This window comes from Oryctolagus cuniculus, chromosome 9 (genome assembly GCF_051225735.1).
Source record: "Oryctolagus cuniculus isolate XC-2025 breed Fujian yellow rabbit chromosome 9, ASM5122573v1, whole genome shotgun sequence".
Classification (NCBI taxonomy): Eukaryota; Metazoa; Chordata; class Mammalia; order Lagomorpha; family Leporidae; genus Oryctolagus; species Oryctolagus cuniculus.
This window is the reverse complement of record NC_142875.1, coordinates 134,704,018-134,721,270: the sequence shown is the minus strand read 5'-3', so window position 1 is coordinate 134,721,270 and position 17,253 is coordinate 134,704,018. Positions and strand designations below refer to the sequence as shown.

The window sequence follows — 17,253 nt, the reverse complement described above, 5'->3', positions numbered from 1 at the left end:
GATGACATTTGATCAAACCCACGGACACAAAAATGTGGACACGGTTGTATTTTGACTATTTTGGCCACAGATTTTGTTTTTAACCTTTATTCGTTTATTTGTTTGAAAAGCAGAGAGAGAGAGAGAGAAAGAGAGAAAGATTCTCATTCTACTGGGTGACTTTCCAAAGGCCTGCAAGAGCTGGAGTTGGACTGAGCCACTCCAGGGACTGGGAACTCCTTCTCGGCCTCCCACAGGGTGGCAGGGCTGCAGGTATTTGAACCATCGCCTGATGCCTCCGAGGGGATACAGTAGTAGGAAGCTGGATCAGAAGCATAGCTAAGGCTCGGACCAAGCCCTCCAATATGAGAGGAAGCCATCCTGAGTGGTGTCTTTTTTTTTTTTTTTTTTTTTTTGATAGGCAGAGTTAGACAGAGAGAGAGACAGAGGGAAAGGGCTTCCTTCCGTTGGTTCACCCCCCAAATGGCCGCTACGGCCGGCGTGCTGCACTAATCTGAAGCCAAGAGCCAGGTCCTCCTTGTCTCCCATGAGGGTGCAGGGCCCAAGCACTTGGGCCATCCTCCACTGCCTTCCCAGGCCACAGCAGAGAGCTGGACTGAGTGGTGTCTTAACCACTGTATCAAGTACCCTAACCCCAGAACAGTTTCTTACACATTTAGTTTATTCATGCAGTACCTCATTTGTGCCTAGAATTGTGCTGTGCAAAGTTAAAGACTGAAAGACGTTTGATTAGTGAAGCTGGACAGCTTGGCATTCTCCTTTTCCCTTTTTCTTGTTCCTCCTTCACCCCAGGGGCCTTGAGCAAGTGAAGACGGCCAGCAAAATGCACATGGCAGCAGCTGTAGGAGCTGCTTAGTAGGTGACTTCCAAGCTGTTTGACCTTAGAGAAGTTGTCCAAGCTCAAGGATACTGTGTTTCTTCTCCCGAAACACTGTCTGACTTTACCGGTTGTTGTGAAGAGTAAATACAGCAATGAATATGTGCAATAAATGTGCTTGGCTCCCAGTTGGCCTCCAGTAAATGGAAGCTTTTGTTATTACTATCCTCATGACATGCTCTGATATCATTCATGCCCTGAGCCAATTTCCTTTTGAATAGAGCTTGCATAAGACCAATTTTCAAGAGAGTAATTGGCAACTAGCAAGTATATTAAAATACAACATGTATCGTATTTTAATGGTCTGATGCCTTTCCTTTCCTTAAGCATAAAGCCAGAGATAATTGTAACGAGGGTTCCTGTTGTTTCCGGCTGTCTGTCAGTGGTGGCTGATGGAGGAAGGAGCTGCGGTTATGTCAGAGGCTTTGGGCATCCTTTCCCAGTGAGGGGTGTGAGGCCAAGTTGCTGACCAAGGAGGTAGCAGCCAGGAGATCCAAAGTGGAGAGGAAGAAAAAACGTCAGCTGGTAGTCACCCACAAGGGAATGTGAGGTCTAACTCACTGTGTGGTTCTGTTTAAGTGTCTGCAGCTTAAAAAAAAAAAAAAAAGACCAAAAACGTCTGTCTCTGAGGCCAACAGACCCAGCAGGCATGGGGGCTTAGTCAGCGGAAGAGCAGTCACTCTGTCTCTGAAGACATGAATACCTGACAGGAGCCCCTTATTTATTGCTTGGGAGGCCACATTTTCTCCCTTAAACAAGCTCGGATGACAAGTTTCGGGCTCTGCAAAGGGATCCAAAGCAATCTGCGTTTCATTTCTTCTCAGGTTTAAATCGTGACTTTCACTTCCTGCCCTGATTAGGATTCCTGAGATGATGAGTGTGTCAAGCACATGTGGTCACCACACCTGACAGAGATGCCGAGACCCAAGACACGTGTGACTGTGCTGGTGTGTGCGTGTGCACACGTGCACTCGTGCAACACGTTCTTCAGTCACTGCCCTGACCCTGGAGGGAACCTGAATCCGACTCCCCTACAGGTAACTGAGTCAACTACAGATTCATCTGCCCTCTGACCTCTTGCTCTGCCTGGGGCCTCCATATTTAAGGGTCCCCAGGGAACCTGAGACTTCACCTTTGTGCACAGTGGCCCACTCTGCTGATCGTCTCCAATCAATCGAGTATTGGGAGGACATTTTGGTTTCAGACCGAATCCAGGCCTACTGTGGTTGAATCTAAGTGCTAAGTGGAGTCTGGTTAGACTTGATGTCCCACAGCTGCCTTCTGTCTTGTTGGAGGCACCCTGTGAACACAAGGCTCCAGCAGATGCGCCGGGTCTCTGCCCAGCTGCAGCAGAAACCGGTTTCTTCAGACATCCTGCACAGACTCACACGCACACTGCTCCAAGGGCACTGGCAGGGAGCAAGCTTTGCACCAGTTTCTGTCCAATGGAGATTGCCTCACCAACAGGACTATTAAAATTATGTTTTAAATTTAAATAACAAGTCAGCTCCTCAGCTATGTGGGCAAATTCCACATAGTCCACAGCTTCCCCTCTGGGTACCGTGTGCTGTGATTGCCATGTTCAGCTTCCATCTTCTCAGTACCACTAACTTGGGACTTTGGGACTTCAGGTCTTAATGAGTTTGGGAGGGAATCACATTCCAACTGCAGCCATGAGCAAGAGCGTCTGGGGCCCTGTTTGTAGTCACACCCTTCCACTCTGGTCTTGCAGTCCCTGAGTGATCTTAACTGAGGGTGCATTCATGAGAGGGAGGGCTGTCTCTTGGTGAGAATGCTGCTCAAATTCCTAAGACAGGGTTGGGCTAACTTCAAATCTGGTAGCCTCTTGGGCCTCCCAATAATCACGGGTTAAATGACTGCATAAATCCTCCCTGTGCTGTCTACACCTGCTTAGTGCCCCCCGGTTGTCCCTCTGCAATACTCAGGGGGCTATAAAGGCAGGTGGCATCTGTCATCCCCACAAAACAGTGAGCCCTGGGAAGGCAAGCCTTGTGTGCACACAGTTCCTCTGGGAGGCCTCAGTCTAGCACCATGCTTGGACTATAAAGTGTTGGTTAAGCGAGCAAATTTCAGCATATCACGCGTAGGTAAAGGCAACAACTTCTTGGGGCTGGTGTGAGGGTTAAATGGAGGAGCATCACTGAAGAAGCTGACACGTGCCTGACACAGGAGAACCGCAGGTGCACGAATGTCACTCCCCTCTCTCCCTTGCTTAGCAGAAGCGCAGGTCGTTTGGATCCACAGCTCCCACAGGCTGGTGGTCAAGCTGACAATTGCCCCGGTTAGGCTGTTGTGTCCTGTTCCCCTTTGACCAAAAGCTTGTCTTAAGTTATGAACTGCAAGGAAAAACAAATGGAGGGTTCAGTTCTGTTACTTGGCACCAAGGCAGCTCTTCTCCCGGGGAACAAAGTTCTCACTCAGAGCGCCTAGTTTCATAATTCCCTGTAGAAGTCTCTTCAAGACTAAAATTCTGGCCCTTTACCACCCCTGGGTTCACCCAGGCCTCTGCTCCTATTGAATTCTGAGCACAAAACTGTGTTAGCAGTGGAGTGCCCGCAGAGGCCTAGCACACGTCAGGGCAGCAGAGCCAGCAGGAGGGGCGCTCGGAGCACGTGGCACTGTGAGCTGGGTGTCTGAAGTCCGTTTCTGAGCCCCTGGTCTGTGCTTTGAGCACCCCCACCCCTCCATGTGTGCTGCCCTTTAGAGGGGAGGGAGGACACATTTTTGCATAGCTCAGAGGCAGTGGAAGGAAAAGCCAGCTCTGAGTGCACAAAGCCAAAGGGGAAAGAGGAAGATCCTGAGAGTTTGCAAAGTGGCTGCATGTTGTGGAGTATGGTGTGGAGCAGTGCTCAGGCTTCTGCTGACGGACGGTAGCACACACGGGGGCTGCATTACAAAGTAAGTGTGGTAAGTTGAGGAAAAGAAGGAATGGGAACACTGCTCATTATTTGTTTTAAAGATTTATTTATTTGAAAGAGCTACACAGAGAAGAGGCGGGGGGGGGGGTCTTCCATCTGATGGCTCACCCCCCAATTGGCCACAATGCCCAGAGCTGCGCCGATCTGAAGCCAGGAGCCAGGAGCTTCTTCCAGATCTCCCATGTGGGTGCAGGGGCCCAAGCACTTAGACTGTCTTCTACTGCTTTCCCAGACCTTAGCAGAGAGCTGGATTGGAAGTGGTGCAGCCGGGACTAGAACTGGCACCCATATGGGATGCTGGCGCTTCAGGCCAGGATGTTAACCCACTGCACCACAGCTCTGGCCCCGATGATCCTGTTTCCGACTCACGCCCAATTCTTCCATTCATCATAGCTCTGCAGACTGCTCCTCCAACACCAGCTGCAGTGCCAAGGTGAGGGTGCAGAGATGGAGCCAAGACATCGTCCACTGCAGGCTGCAGTCCTGACCGCCCTGAACCTCTCAGGACGACCACATCTTTATGGCACTCAACCTCCAACAGGGCTTCAGCCATCCTTCGTAGCTCTCCTCACCTTGGGAAGCCAGAGATGCCACGGTGTGGATAGAAGCAGCCTTCATCTCAGAAATGCCAGGTAAACGTGTACGAGGGGTCTTCCAAAGTTTATGGATTTCAGAATTTTCTGTACCGAAATGAACTGCTTTTTTTATAAAAAAAAAAAAAAGATTTATTTGAAAGTCAGAGTTACAGAGCAGGAGAGAGAGTTACAGAAAGAGGGACAAGAGAGAGAGAGAGGTCTTCCATCCACTGGTTCTCTCCCCAATTTCCGAAACAGCTGAAGCTGTGCCGATCTGAAGCCAGGAGCCAGGAGCTTCTTCCAGGTCTCCCATGCGGGTGCTGGGGCCCAGGCACTTGGGCCATCTTCTACTGCTTTCCCAGGCCACAGCAGAGAGCTGAATCGGAAGTGGAGCAGCTGGGACTCAAACTGGTACCCATATGGGATGCCGGCGCTTCAGGCAGCAGCTTTACCTGCTACACCACAGCCCCAGCTCCCAGAAATAAACTTTTAATTCCATTTTTTTCACAAGTTTTTTGAGGTACGCAGGCATTTATATCACACTTGTCTTTCTGGTTTTCTTAGTTCTACATATACTATTTGCAAGCATAAACCTTGTGCCTTCCATGTAAGGCTACTGATGGCCTGAGACCCCACAGAGCAATTATGGGAAAGTGCATCATAAACTCATTCACAGCGAGAAAGAAACAGGTAATTCTTTATTTAACCATGATGCTCAAAGATCTGTGATCTAGGCGTGTACTCACTTTATAAGGCAGTGCAACAAGGTAAGCTCACAAATACAAAAGTAGAATAATCACACACGCAGGGAATGAAAATCCCAGCTTCAAGCTGGGTACGGGGCACACCTGCTGTCTTCGTTTCTATATATACACACATCATGGCTTTCTTTCCAAATAAGGCCTACAGTGGTCGTGCTTCAGAAAGCCCTTTGAACTTCCTCTCCACCAGCAGAGAAGCGCCCTGGAGTGTGGGGCTGGGTCAGTGTGGGGGTGGGAGCGGCCCCTTCCCTTTGATGTTCCTCACACCGAGCCATCCGAGATTCAGCTCTTGATGCTCTCGAGACAGGCTCTGCCAGGTTACTTGCATTTTCCTACGGGCGTATGTGTTTTTTCAACAAAATAAATGGGTCTTTTTGCCAAAATATTCAGGCACCATCCCTTTAACAAAGCCTTGCTAGAAAGAACGTGTATGTTTATTCATTAGGTGTCAGGCACTTCTGGGCTCTGTACTCACACGCAGGCTGTTTAATGTGGATTTTACTAACATTTATGTAGAAGCGTGCTGGAGACTATCTTGGAGGAGAAATACCCACACTGACAGTGTGTGCTGTCTGCTTGTCTTCATTCAGGAGAGGAAAGCAGGATAGGCCTGCCCTGTCTAAACACTGCTCTGCTGTCAATAAAAAAGCAAGCAACGAAGCTGGCCGATCAGACTGAAAGAAAAAGGAGCGTATTTGAGTTTCCCTCAATCCCAGGAGAGATTCTGTAGGCACTGTGTTTGCTGCCTTCCCCAAGAGATTTACCTTTGTCTCTTGCCAGGGATCTAGAGTCATTTGTCGGGTTGAAGAGAGAAGCTGGATAGACTGCCCAGCAGACAGCTAATTAGGAAAGAAAGTTGTCATTGCATAAGGCAAAGAAAGCAAGCGTTCTGTGCCTCATCAGCTGGGCTCTTACGGTGCAGAGGAAGTCCTCGAAGCCATTTGCCCAGCTGCTGGGCCTGCGTGACTTGCTAGAATCCAGTCCATGGCAAAGTCAATCTGTTGGCTGCTGTGGGCAGGGTGAAGGTCTAGGTTTAAGGAGTCAAGAAATCCCATGCAGGAGCAGTTAATTGGTTAATCACACTGATGCCTGTGCTACTATTAAGATCGCTACTTGAGCTCTGTCATTGCATTTCCATTTCAGGACAGAGGCTTCCCTAAGCCTCGTGGCGTCTACAGTATTCTCAGGCTGGGCACACACACCTGTGTGTCTTCTTGTGTATGTTTGTGGAGGTTTGAGGGGTGGGCAGAGTGCAGAAGAGCTTCTCTTGCGCAGATCCCTGCTTGGAATGGGGGCGTTCTAACAAGTAAGAACTCTGGACAGTGGAATGGAATACAGACCCCCTCAAGACGCGGTGTGCCCATCTGTCAGCAGCTGTGTGAGCTCACTCAAGGGCAGTTACGAGCACTGAACACAAGAACTGCGTGCAGCGTGTTGTGTTTTCTAGCCAGGCACAGACAAATATTCCTTGTGTCTTCCCCACCCTGAGGCCCGCCCTTGCTTGGTTTTGGTTGTTGCGTGTCCCCTAACTGACCTTACATGAAAGGCGTGGTCCCCAGGGTGGTGCTAGTGGGAGGAGATGGGCCTGGTGGGAGGTCTGAGGTCCCTGGCGAGGTCCTGGGAGAGGGTTGTTGTGGAATCTGGTTTAGGCTTTCTCCTCTCTGCTTCCTGCCCCACCATGAGACCCTTCCTCTGCATGCTCTCTACTGCCCGCCTAGGGCCCTTGGCCAGAGCCAAAACCTGTGCTAGGCCATTTGGACTTAAACTTTGAAAACTGTGAAGTAGGTGAAGCGCTCTTTCCTTCATGAGTAGCTTGTCCCAGGCATGTAGCTGTGGCCGCGGAAAGCCGACTGTGATAGCTGTTCCTCACTGTGTCCTATTCAGGAAGAAGAGAAATCAACATAAGCTGCTGAGTGGTAGAACTGTACACTTGGTCTCAGCATGCCTGAGTGAGTAGACATTAGGGTAGTGCAGAATGATGGAGCGTCATGTGCTTAGCAGGCAGTTGGTTTTCTATTGAATTACCTATCTGTTCTACTCTGATTACTCTGGATGCTTTAGGGTAGCAGAATTGGGATATAGTGCAGCAAGGACTCCAGATGTAGACTAAAAGTAACTTTTAAATGGCTCTACCCTTTCATCCTTTTGCTTGTCAAAGAGTGTTGAGTTAATCGGTTTAGCACCAGCTTACAGGGAGGATTCGTACAGGTGGATATTGTTACGAAAAGCCTTGAGGAAATACTCTACTAACATTGGCTTTCCAGATCCATCTTTTACAGTGGTATAAAGAATTATTGCTCAATTATCATAAGATTCCTATGGAATTACATGTCCTGTGTTAATCAGTGTGAGCTCATTTTGGCCTACAGATTATTACAGCAAAGACCACAGTGTGTGGCACAGGGTCAGACAAGACAGAGAAACAAATGACGTAGACGATCAGGAAGCCCAGGCTGAGAGCGGAGACACTGAAGACAGCAATGACTCATCTGAGAACAAAGAGGGAGACTGGAGGTTCGTGCAGTGAAACTTCTATGTACTTGACTTAAAGCTTTACTTTATGACATGTTGCAATCACTTCCATCGCCACAAGAAAAAAAGTCCCAGGTTCGGTAAGTCAGGAGTAAATGGGAATTGCAGAAAGATCATTTTCTTCCGGGAACAACATAAAATTTTTGGCTGCCTTGTCTGGCAGAGAAATGTTGAATTATATTTCTCTCTCACATAACGTATGGCCTTCCTATGAGATAAGTCTTTGGGGAAATGAATCAACATCCTCTCCTACCCCTGCAAACTATCAGATGGTTTTATTTGTTTTGTAAACTTGAATTTGCTGGAGATTACCCCCAGAGATGGGCCAAGTAGAAGAAACCGAAGTGATGCAGCATCCGTCAGCTCAGGACAGAATGCAACTGGACTGACTGTAGACAGCCATCTATCAAATCGCACCATCACTCGCCCAAACCACCAGAGCTGGTTTTGTTTACTTCTATCTCATAAACTGGGTTAGGTCTAGAAACCCGCTAAAGAGAGTTCTTCAGGGGGAAAAAAAAATCTTCACCTTGAACATAAGGATCTTAAATAAAGTTGCACCTCTCCCAGTCAAATTGAACCCCCAGAGAACATCTGATACGCTCGGCACTTGAAACAGAAGTGGATCCTGGTTCATTTTTCTCATGAAGAATCTCAAGTCTCCACATGCCTTATGCCGAAGATTTTGCAATATCATCGGAAACTCATTCCAAGTGGTTATCCAGATCCAAATATCAGGAAATTCTATATTCTTTGCCTGCTAGCTCATTGCAGTCATAGAAATGATTTGTTTCCTTCTTCCGCTGAGAATGCTTCTCTTTCATACTATGGTGCTCTACAGTGAGCCCTCACGTCCAGAGGTCACTGAGTCAGGAGGAGTAGCAGGGCTGCTTCTCTACTGACGACTGACCATTAGCAACAGGACTAAGAGTAGCAGTGACTACTGAGTCTTCATTAGAAATCACAATGCATGGAACCCACCAGGAATGCCTTGGACCTGCTTATCTTTCTATCAACATAGCCCAGTACCCAGAACCGGCCTGTCATATTGCTGGGTCATAGTAAATCTTACCAGCATGAAGAATGCACGAACACAGGCTTGTAAGTCTAATAGCTGCATTTGAGATGCTCTTTCATACCTCACCTCCACATTTTAAACATCCTCTCCTGGAATAACAAATCAGACGGGAATACGGCCTCATGATCTCGCAGCTTAGTTGGAGAGAAAAGACAAACACTGATAATAAAACCAGCACTGGGAAGTTGCTACCGGAGAGAGGCTAAAGAGGGTGCTAGGAGGATACACAGGGAGACGGCAATAATTGATGGGCGAGGAGAATCCATTAGACCCTGGCAGGAACTGGTGAATGGAGCGAGAGCTTGAAGAACGGGGTTCAGCGGGCTCAAGCTGGCCTGCCCACACCCCCAAGTCCAGCTTCCTCTGGGAACCTGGCTGTGTACTCCAGTGAGGGGACTTCCCCTCTGGGCAGCGGGAAGGTGACAAAAGAGCCTGCCTTACCGATGGGGAGTGGGACTCCAGGGGGTTTCCTGACAAGGGCGCAACACCAGGGAGGCCCTCCTGCCTCTGCCCTCCAGTCCTGCCGGGACTTGACAGAACCTGCATGAAACAAAAGGCCGAGAGCCTCTGGATGGCAGCAGCAACAGCGTGTCTCAGAGGAGGTGTGCACCAGGCGGTCTCTGGGACTCCACGGAGGGCTCTCTGTCCTGTTGGACAGAGCTGGCCCTTAGCGGTTTTCCATCACCTGGTGGACATCATCCCACCAGCCAGAGGTGGGAGCACCTGGTGCCTCACGAGGCAGCCAGTGCACCTGACAAGGGTATGAAACCCTGGTGGGGAGGTATATGGGAGGCAAGGGGGAGGACAGCCTCAAGGTTAGAGACCTGCGGTACTCTTTTTCTTTTTTTAAAGATTTTATTTATTTATTTGAGAGGTAGTTACAGACAGTGAGAAGGTGAGAAGGAGAGGCAGAGAGAGAGGTCTTCCTTCCATTGGTTCACTCCCCAAATGGCCACAATGGCCAGAACTGTGCTGATCCAAAGCCAGGAGCCAGGAGCTTCTTCTTGGTCTTCTATGTGGGTGCAGGAGCCCAAGGACTTGGGCCATCTTCTACTGCTTTCTCAGGCCATAGCAGAGAGCTGGATAGGAAGAGGAGCAGCCAGGACTAGAACCGGCGCCCATATGGGATGCTGGCGTTGCAAGCGGAGGATTAACCTGTGCCACGGCCCAAGACCTGCGCTACTCTTTTAAAAAACCTCTCTAATAAATCTAACTTCCCTCTGTGCCTTAAGGAAATGTTTTGATAGGATGTGAAGGATTTATGGTAAAAACGGCCTCCTTGAAGATTCCCGAAGGGCCCGGTGCTTTCTAACTTACTTGTCACTCTCAAGAAAATGCATTTAAAAGGGTGTAAGGTTCCTAAAATTTTAGTTGTGTTCCTTGAATTATTCTGATCTTTTTGATCTAGAAACTACACCCGAAGGTGGCCTTTCACACCAAGCATGAAGGCCCATGTACATTTTGCCTGGTTGAGTAACCTCCCAGGAAGCCAGGTAGGGCTGCAGATGCAGAAAAACAAATGTTCTTTAAGATTAACAGCATCACAGATGTGCTTTGGGCAAATCCAAGCCCATAAGCAAGAAGATGAGAAATCAAGGATTCTAAGCTGCAGGCTGATTTGCGTTGCTTTTACTTCAGTTACTTTCAAAAAGGGAACATTAGAATAAGAGCATTTATAGATTTCACTTTGAGAAATTAGAACATCTGTATGCTGCAAAAATTTCAGTGATTTTTTTAAATAAAAAAGTCATTTCAATTTTAATGCAGTGTACTTCAATAAGGTCCAAAAATATCAAAATAGAAAATAAAATTAGTATCAGTTCTGTGTCACAGAGACAATCATTTTAACTTAGCAAAGAGTTTGTCTCCACTTTCAAATTATTATCTTCTAACAAATTCTTCTTTCACTGAGGTGTATCCTGTAGTTGTATATCATGTTTTAAAAAAGGGGAAAAGTTATGAATTTCCATTACTAGAGGTGGCAGATTTTGTTTCTTGTCACCAAAGAGAAAATTCTTTGATCCCTGAAACTGTTTTACTTGCTGGACAAGAGAGGGCAGTCATGTATTTCACATGTAATTGTGATAAATTTTTCAGCTGTTAAAGAAGAGAAAACGATTCTTAAAAAGGATTGGAAGGAATATAAAATTAATGTAAAACATTGATACAAACATGCCATTTTTTATAAGTAAAAGCAAGCAGAAAAAGTGGATTTGGGGACGATTACCATATAAATCACTTTAAAGGGATTTTGACAAGCAAATTCAAATAAGAACAGACATAAAAATCCTTTTCCACTAAACCTGATTTAATTCAATCTGAAATAAGCAACCATTTAAAAGTAATGCTCACTGTTGGAGAGGGATGAGAAAGCCCTTTTTAAAGACAAAATTTGGCAGGAGCTAGATTTTGGCTCCAGAGAATGATGTCCTCTGACCTATAACACGGATTCAGAATTCCCAGAATTTATGACTGAATGATCGGGGTGCACTCAGGTCAGTTCCAAGGAGAGGCTGAGTGCATCCCAGAGACTTGGGCCTCAACTTTCTGCGTGTGTAGAGGGCTGATGGACAGTGATGTCGCGGGCCAGGGTGGCTGGAGCCACGAGGCTCTGGTGCTTACTGCTGCCGTCACTTCCTGCTACCAGGGCCCCTGTCCAGGCTGTTCTGCAGAGGACCCTAGAGCTTTGCAAATGGCAGTGCTTAGACCCCCTGAAATGTTTCAGCAGCTGCTTATTTAATGTGAAACCCCAGGAAAGGCCTCCAGGAAGATTCTCCCAGGGGACCTCAGAGAAAAGGAGCCTGGGGTGGGGTGGGGGAACAGCTCCTTATCCAAAGATCAAAATGCAGGGCAAACAGCCAGGAATCATCAGAGGCTTCAAAGCAAAGAAAGAAATCAGACATTTTTTCCCCAAAGATAAGGGATTGCTCATTATAAACGTTTTCACAAGTATGTGGTTCAGAGCGGGAGGACAAGTCATGACTTTTGCTGCCTTGAAACATCTTGCCTCTTCTAAGGGCAAACGCCCACTGGACAGTCACTTGCAAGACAGAGCTCTCCCCCCAGCCAGGGTCAGGCTTCTCCAAGCCCTGGTGCTCTGCAGGGCTTGATGGGTCTATACATCTGATCTTGTTGCTTATTGATCCTTACACGATTCTCTTAGATTGTCCTAACAACAGCCATTATGTCTGACACATTATCGATGGGAAATGAAACTCCCAACAAAAGGCAGCTGGCCCTATTGTTGGGTAGGAATGTGCAAGCAGGGCCTGTGTATTCACACAGGGCGAGGAGAAAGGGAGGGAATGCAGGGCAGAAGTGACTCAGCACGCAGTGGGAGCTTGCTAAGGGTTCATCCATGACACGCGGTCGAGAAAGAAGAGACGTCCAATAGGCTTGGGACGGAATCCAAGGGATAGTCTCTGTGGGCAGCCATTCTCAGCCTTTCATCTCCAAATCCCTACCTTTACCTAAAGCTCTTAAAAACCAGACCAACATGTGGCATAGTCGATTAAGCCATCAGAATCCCACGTTGCAATACCAGTTCCAGTCCATCCGCTCTGCTTCAGATGTAGCTCCCTGCTAATGCGCCTGGAAAAGGAGCAGCACATGGTCCAAGTACTTGGGCCCTTGCCACCCATGTGGGAGACCAGGATGGAGTTCCTGGCTCCTGTCTTTGGTCTGGCCCAACTCTGGTTGTTGTGGGCATTTGGGAGTGAATCAGAGAATGAAAGATCTATCTCTCTTTCCCTGTCTCTCTCTCGCCCCCTTTCAAATAGATAAATCTTTAAAAATAAATTTAAAACTCTGAGAGCTTATGTGGGTTATTATTTGTCTAATTTATTTTAGAAGTTAAAAGTGAAAACAAACATTGATTCACTTAAAATTACAGCAGTAAACACTTTATTATTAAAAACTGTATCCTGGGGCTAGCACTGTGGCATAATGGGTAAAGCCACAGCCTGCAGTGCCAGCATCCCACATGGGCACCAGTTAGAGTCCTGGCTGCTCCACTTCCGATCAAGCTCTCTGCTATGACCTGGGGAAGCAGTAGAAGATGGCCCAGGTTCTTGGGCCCTTGCATGTGCTTGGGAGACCTGGAGGAGGCTCCTGGTCCCTGGCTTTCGATCGGCATAGCTCCGGCCATTGTGGGCATCTGGGGCGAAACCAGCGGATGAAAGACCTCTCTCTCTCCCTCTCTCTGCCTTTTCTTCTCTCTCTGTGTAACTCTGACTTTCAAATAAATAAATAAATCTTTAAAAAAAAAAACACCTATATCCCTCCTCAAATTAGCATGCGTAGAATTGGTTTGCACTTTTTTTTTTTAAGGTCTGGCTTATAGAAGTCATCCATGGTTGTCCATGCTATTAAGGAACAGCTGCTCCCGGCTGTTGTGGCCAACTGGGGAGTGAACCAGCAGAGGGAAGACCTCTCTCTCTCTCTCTCTCTCTCTCTCTCTGCCTCTCCTTCTCTGTGTAACTCTTTCAAATCAATCAATAAATAAATATTACAAAAAAAAAAAAAAAAGAACGGCTGCTCTGTGGTATCCTCATGGGCCTTGTTGTCATCATTTCATTCTTCTCAGTCACTTATGTATCATCTGTCATCTATATCTGTCTCTCATGTTCATCTATATCTGTCTCCTATCTATCCATCTGTCATCTCTATGGATAGCTATCCTCTACCTATTTATCTTTCTAATGCTTTTTCTCATGTCAGAACCTTCCACCTACCCACGGTTAATTAAGCTTTAGCTTAAATACTGCTAATTCTGAGAATCCTACTCATTAATGAGGCAGGTGCTGTGGCCAGTAGATACTACTCAAAACAATGGCTTGTTTCTCTGAAATTAGAGGTAGACTAAAACTCCTTAAGAACTGACACTGTCTCAAGCAGTGTGTGACATACATAGTATTTTTAATCTTTTTTTAATTTAAAGAATGATTTCAAAATAATCCTATGGATCTGGAGGAAAAGACATTATCTCTGCTGCTTTAAATTCTACTTCTATCAGTGTAGCACTGGGCTGTGGGAACAGGTCAAGTGCGTTATGTGCATCACCACCGTCTCTCCGTTAAACCTTCCCCCTCCTTCAAGACACCGGTCAGGCTACAGCCCCTCTAAACAAGGCGGTGCTGGCCCCTATGTCCAGTAGCAGCTGCTCATCCCCTCACACAGGGTAGCCTACAGCCATTCTACCCTGCCCACTTGGCAGTGTGCTCTGTGCTCACTGCCTGGCGGCACTGGCTGTCCGGGCCCCGCACCACGCCTCTCGGGAGCAGCAGCCGCGGGCTCTCGGTGCTGGGCACTCCTGGCACAGGCAGGTGACCACTTGCGGTCTGGCCTGGCTGGGTGCTCTGTCACGGGGATCTCAGTCGTCTTCGCTAAAGACTGCTCGGACAAATGACCTCATGCATGCAGAGCTTGCAGTACAGCCTTCGTGAGCTCGCGCCACCAAACCCACGTGGGATAGATAGGCAGGCAGCTAGTTGGGCCTGAAGAACTTGGCATCACAGTCCTCCCTCCTTCCCATAATGCACCTGGTAACATCCGGGACCTGCTCAGAGGCTATAAAAGGAGAGGGGGCGGGGCCCGCGCCCGTCTTTTCTGCCATGGCTGTCGCTTCTCGGCTCTGGGTCGCGGCGCTGACGAGGCTCCTCAGGCGTCTCTCGTTTTCACCCCGGACCTGCTTTGGTTTTCGCTCTGTCCGTCGCAGGAGCCCTTGGCGTCGGACGGCCGCCCCGGCAAGGTACCGCGTTGGGCGGTTCTCCTCCTGGTTTGTGGCCGCGGCTCGGATTTCTCCGTGCAGGGCAGCCCGGCCGGGTAAACTGTTCGTCGTTTGTGAGGGAGACAGAACCTAGGTGAAAAAGGTACGAACCGTCGTCCATGCCCAAATCCGCCCCGTGTGCTTCAGGGAAGCATCTGAGCGAACAGGGACGCGTCAAGGTCACAGCAGCTCGAAGCGTTTGAGGTGGAAGGGAGATCGAGCGTCTGAGGCAGCTGCAAAAACCCCGAGTGCGCATGCCTGCATCCACGTGACTAAGCCCGGAGGCCTAAGCGATGCTATGGGGTCTCCATCTCTTGGCCCCGTTTGCTCCTGCCTGGAAGAACCCCGGAGCCCAGGGCTGCGTGCTTCCAGCCTGCAGCCCACGGGGAGACGCCGGGTCTCTCGAATCCGCCCCTGACTTCCCAGGGCCGTCACCCTGACTGGCCCAGTGTAGTTCATGTGATCATCCCATGGAATCGTTACTAAAAATAAAATATTGAAATACCACGAGCGATCAGTCCCAAAGCTCTGCCCACTACTGTCCATCACAGGCCAGCCGAAGTCACGAGGGGGAAAAGCTTAGCCGACGTGACGTGCTAGAGGCAGGTGCTGGGCCTTAGTGGATTAAGCTGCTGCTTGAGACACCCGCATCCCGTGTTGGAGTGCGTGATTTGGTCACGGTTCGGAAGCCGCTTCTGGAGGCAGCAGGAGACCTGGGTCGAATTCCTTGTTCCTGGCTTTGACTTGGCTCAGGCACGACTAGTGTGGGAATTTGGAGTTTGAACTACTAGATGGGAGATCTTTCTTTCTTTGTTGCTTTGCCTTTCAAGTGGATGAAGATAAATAAAAATAAATGTTGAAAAAGAATTAGCATAAGTTTTTTTTTTTTTTTTTTTGACAGGCAGAGCGAAAGTGAGAGAGAGAGACAGAAAGAAAGGTCTTCCTTTGCCGTTGGTTCACCCTCCAATGGCGGCCGCGGCTGGCGAGCTGCGGCCGGCGCACCGCGCTGATCCAATGGCAGGAGCCAGGTACTTCTCCTGGTCTCCCATGGGGTGCAGGGCCCAAGCACTTGGGCCATCCTCCACTGCACTCCCTGGCCACAGCAGAGAGCTGGCCTGGAAGAGGGGCAACCGGGACAGAATCCGGCGCCCCGACCGGGAGTAGAACCTGGTGTGCCGGCGCCGCAAGGCGGAGGATTAGCCTAGTGAGCTGCAGCGCTGGCCCAGCATAAGTTTTAAAAAAGGAACTGAGGTCATGACCAGAAAATCATGAGAAGTGTCAACCATGCCAGAGCTCAGAGGTTTCTCTGTAGTCATATTAAATTGGTTTTTTGATCAATGCAAGAAGTATTTACAGTTGGGTACAAATGAAATATACTGTAGGTTATCAAACAGGAGAAAGATTGGTTTCTTAGGGGACAGGGTGAGGAATAGTCTTTCCTCTTAAAAAAACAACTGGATCCTAATTAGGAAGAGAAGAGATGCGCATTTCCCAGTGTATTAGCTGTGGATTGTAGGCAAAAGTTTGAGTCAGTTTTCTCAGTAAAATGAAGACCATATTATATATTCTCACATGGCTCTAGGGAGAAAATTGGATAATGTATTTGAAGAACCTAACATGGGCTTAACATGCAGCCGGAACTTGACGCATGCTAGATCTGTTATTCTTTATCATAAATTAGCTTCCTGCTCCGCCTCCTCCCTCTTTAATGGGAAATAGGGGCCATTGCTGCTTGGCTCTGAGGGGTGAATGGCACCTGTTTCATCTGTACTGTTTTCTATTGCCCTGATCTGAGGTTCCTAACCTGGCTATGAAGTAGAATCACCTGGGAGAGAGCTTGTAAACATCTTGGTGCTCAGCTTCTCCCAGACAAATTAATCAGGAGTTGGGATGCAGCTTCAGTGTTCGTGCTGCTGTAATTAATTCCCCAGGGGATTCCGGAGCCTCCCAAAGCAGGAGCTCTTCCTCTCAATTCTTTTTAGGTTATGTGGTACATACATTCATGATAAACTGTGTTACTGGTGTTGGCCAGGTTTGGGTTGTTGCTTCACTAACTAGGATCCTTTAGGCCTCTTCCAACCCCACTTCCCCAACCGTGGCTGAGTCAGAAGGGAGGGCCTCTGCCAGGGGCAGCCAGTTTCTAGAGTGAGGGAACCACCTGCTATAGAGAGCATTTCACAAATGCAAACTGGCCGATCCAGAACCCACAGCCCAGCCATGTCCTTGAGTAGATGCCCACACTGTAGCCCGATTCACCTGCCCTAATTACCCCAGGACCAGGTAGTAGACATCGAGGAATAGCTAATGGACCTGAAGGAGCCAGATATGTTGAAACGAGCCAATCCCGTGCTCCCTCACCCTGCCTGGCCTGTTCTGTCCTACAGAGATCCCGTGGAGCCTCTCGCCCACAGTTGCTTCCTCGCTTCCTCTTGGCGGTCCCCTGCGAGGTGCAGTCTGCCTCCTCCTGAAGCTGTGAGTAACCGTTCAGTGGTCATTGTTTCCTCCTGTGGAGCCTCCAGTTTCATGTGAAAATGGTCTTTTAAAGCAGTTTGTTTCAGTTTCCTGAAGGTAGACAGCGAGTACTTGGAAGGACAGGACTGCGTGTCCCTATAGTACTGAACTGTAATTGATACCTGTTACTCAGTTCTAGTTGATTGCATTTAGGATCGATGGTCATAGGAAATCAGTGGGTTACATTGAAAATAATTTACTGGAAATGTTATA

General features: G+C 48.4%; 1 protein-coding gene across 12 annotated transcripts in view; it reads left to right on the top strand.

Annotated features, from left to right (window-relative positions):
• LOC103348942 (uncharacterized) overlaps window positions 1-17,253 on the top strand; it is a 130,390-nt gene that overhangs the window by 43,803 nt on the left and 69,334 nt on the right. For 4 of the 12 annotated variants that reach the window (XR_016213187.1, XR_016213189.1, XM_089304053.1 and 1 more), the window contains exons 2-4: window positions 1,738-1,914; window positions 4,210-4,448; window positions 16,914-17,001. Coding sequence is in view for 2 of the 12 variants with exons in the window: in XM_089304053.1 (XP_089160179.1) it covers window positions 1,768-1,914; window positions 4,210-4,448; window positions 16,914-17,001 (474 nt within the window). In the remaining 10 variants the exon portion in view is untranslated. Of the gene's footprint in view, window positions 1-1,701; window positions 1,915-4,209; window positions 4,449-13,091; window positions 13,222-13,673; window positions 14,633-16,913; window positions 17,002-17,253 lie in introns of those variants that run through there. The other 8 variants (XR_016213188.1, XR_016213190.1, XR_016213186.1 and 5 more) reach the window with 8 other exon arrangements.